A 2,272-nucleotide genomic window follows, 5' to 3' on the forward strand; every position below is an offset into this window, starting at 1 on the left:
GGAAGAGACCAAGTTGCCCAATAAACATGATGACAATAGGCCCAAGGAATAGGAACTGTAAAGCCCAGGTCCACGAAGGTAAGCTTGCGCTCCATTTTTGCTCTTCGCCGAAAACACCAGTCTCCAAGTACCCTCCATGACTGCCGGTCTCACTAGGACTTGAGCCCCTTCCCGTCCTTGTGTAATTAGCAAACGTGGTTCGGTGCTGCCCACCAAGCAGAGATGTAGACTCTGTTGGCTCATCATCCTCATCATCATGCGTTCCTTCATAGCCATCAATGTTACTGCCAGATGGCAATTCATCTGCTGATGGTGACATGATTCGGCTACTGCGATGGCTAGCCAGTCGACTGGGAAACTGGCTGTGCTCGCGAGCATATTGAGTTTTCTTTGGCAAGGCAAAAAGTTCCAAATAAGACAGGAGTGTCGATAAAAATGTGGCTGCAAAATAGAAAACAATGAAATAACCGGCGGCAATATTGTGCTGATTCTGATAAACCGTAACGATCACAAGCAATATCCACATAATGAGGAATTGCCAGGTGAAAATATAAGTTCTATGCAATGCAGACGGTCTAAAAAAGTCTCCAATACATGCGAGGAACCATGTAATGAATACCCAGGCAGACAGCATCATGCTCCAAACGGCATACCTGCTACTGTGAACGATGAAAGGGTTGACTTTTGTCAACAGATAGGCTAAGCCAACTAAGATGCCAGAGGAGACGATGAAGATAACGGGATACCGGAACAAGCCGCGTAGACCTTGGATAGAAATGCTTTCTTGGGTTTCCGGAATCGTCTTATGAAGCGAAAACAGATACATCTTGTCCATTTTGCTCAAGATGATGCCTGTGGCGAAAAGGATAATTGGGCAGAGCACAAGAAGCGTTACGGAGATGGCAAAGAGGGTATGGAGCCGGAATACTGCAAAAGATGACCCGAAAAGATCGAACCAAACACCATAAGTGCCCACCCCGCTATTGACTTTGCCTTCGCCGGGAGCCTCGCCATCGAAATCGTCGCCAGTGTAGGAAACAAGACCTTCGGTTGTGGCAATGGCGCTGGAAAGCATATGCCATAGAGAGTCAATGCTCGTATGCCGCACGTCATCTTGATCCGTGTGGTAACGAGCTCGAGGTTCAATGAAAGCAACATCAAGACCTCTCAACCCTAGGACACCGTTGAAGATAACATAGTCCGTTTCGCTCCGGATCAGGCCCATCTTAAACCCATCTGCGGCGAGTACTGAGCCAAACGGATGCTGGGAGCTTTTATAGAACCTTGTAACTTCCGTATCGCTGGTGCGAAACAAAGCAGCGCGTCCTCCCGCACCAGCACCCTCCAGATTTAGAAACGTATGCGTAAATTTGGAAAGTGGATGCTGGCTAAAAGCACGGGCACCATTGAGATAATCTTCCTCGCCGTTATTCAAAAGCAAAACAAGGCCTTTTCTGGGGCGATGACCGGGGGAGGTGAAGTACTTGATGAGCTGAAGGACGCTCACGACTCCCATGCCATCATCGGTAGCACCGAATCCGGTTGACACGCTATCATAGTGCGCATTGACGAGCACGCCTCCCTTGCATTTTGGTTTGCCATTTGGAGACTCCCACCAGTGCTCTCTGTCGTCCTCAATGCCCCGAACATAAACGACGATGTTCGTGCCCTCGAAATAAATTCCGGCCGTGGGCTTTTTACCAACGCCACTGCCTGAAAAGGTCAAATTGGTCTTGTCGTCAAACACAAGCACTTCCGGAGCCCCGCTGCTTGTGACATCGGTGTCGTGCGCCTTGCGAGACGCGGCGAGGATCTCGTCTATTCGCTCTAACAACCAATCGTGGACCTCGTCATTTCGATGGCTGTTGTAAGGATGAAACCCGCCAGTCAAGTGCTGGAGGTCAGCCCATGCTTCTGAAAGGTTCACGCCTGCGGGATTGGATTTAGGAGCCGAGGGAACGACGTGGTGCACGACAATCAGCGGAACAAGGAGCGCGATGTAAACAAGCGATGATATCACAGTCACCGGGCCGGGAGTGAAGGACAGGGGATTGAATCGCCGTCGCGTTGACGACGCCATCTCGGGCATGGAACCCGTCAGAAGCAAAGCTGGATCAGCCCAGACGTCCCAGGCTCGCCATTGAAGACGCGATGTTGCGGATGGTGGATTGTCGTTGCTGCGGGGGAGCTTCTTCTCGAGAACACCGGCAGTACAACTAGGATTATGTAATCAATTTCCCGATGCTTGGCGGAGCAAGGAGGAACTACAGAG

At 50.5% G+C, this 2,272-nt stretch overlaps 1 protein-coding gene across 1 annotated transcript; it reads right to left on the minus strand.

Annotated features, from left to right (window-relative positions):
• Positions 1 to 338: 338 nt before the first annotated feature.
• UREG_02048 (uncharacterized protein) lies at positions 339 to 2,080 on the minus strand (the record flags this gene model as incomplete). The annotated part of the gene is made up of 2 exons (XM_002542486.1): positions 339 to 441; positions 654 to 2,080. The coding sequence occupies 2 exons, from the start codon at positions 2,078 to 2,080 to the stop codon at positions 339 to 341; spliced, it is 1,530 nt and encodes a 509-aa protein (XP_002542532.1).
• Positions 2,081 to 2,272: the final 192 nt, after the last annotated feature.

This window comes from Uncinocarpus reesii, genomic scaffold, assembly GCF_000003515.1.
Source record: "Uncinocarpus reesii 1704 scaffold_1 genomic scaffold, whole genome shotgun sequence".
Classification (NCBI taxonomy): Eukaryota; Fungi; Ascomycota; class Eurotiomycetes; order Onygenales; family Onygenaceae; genus Uncinocarpus; species Uncinocarpus reesii.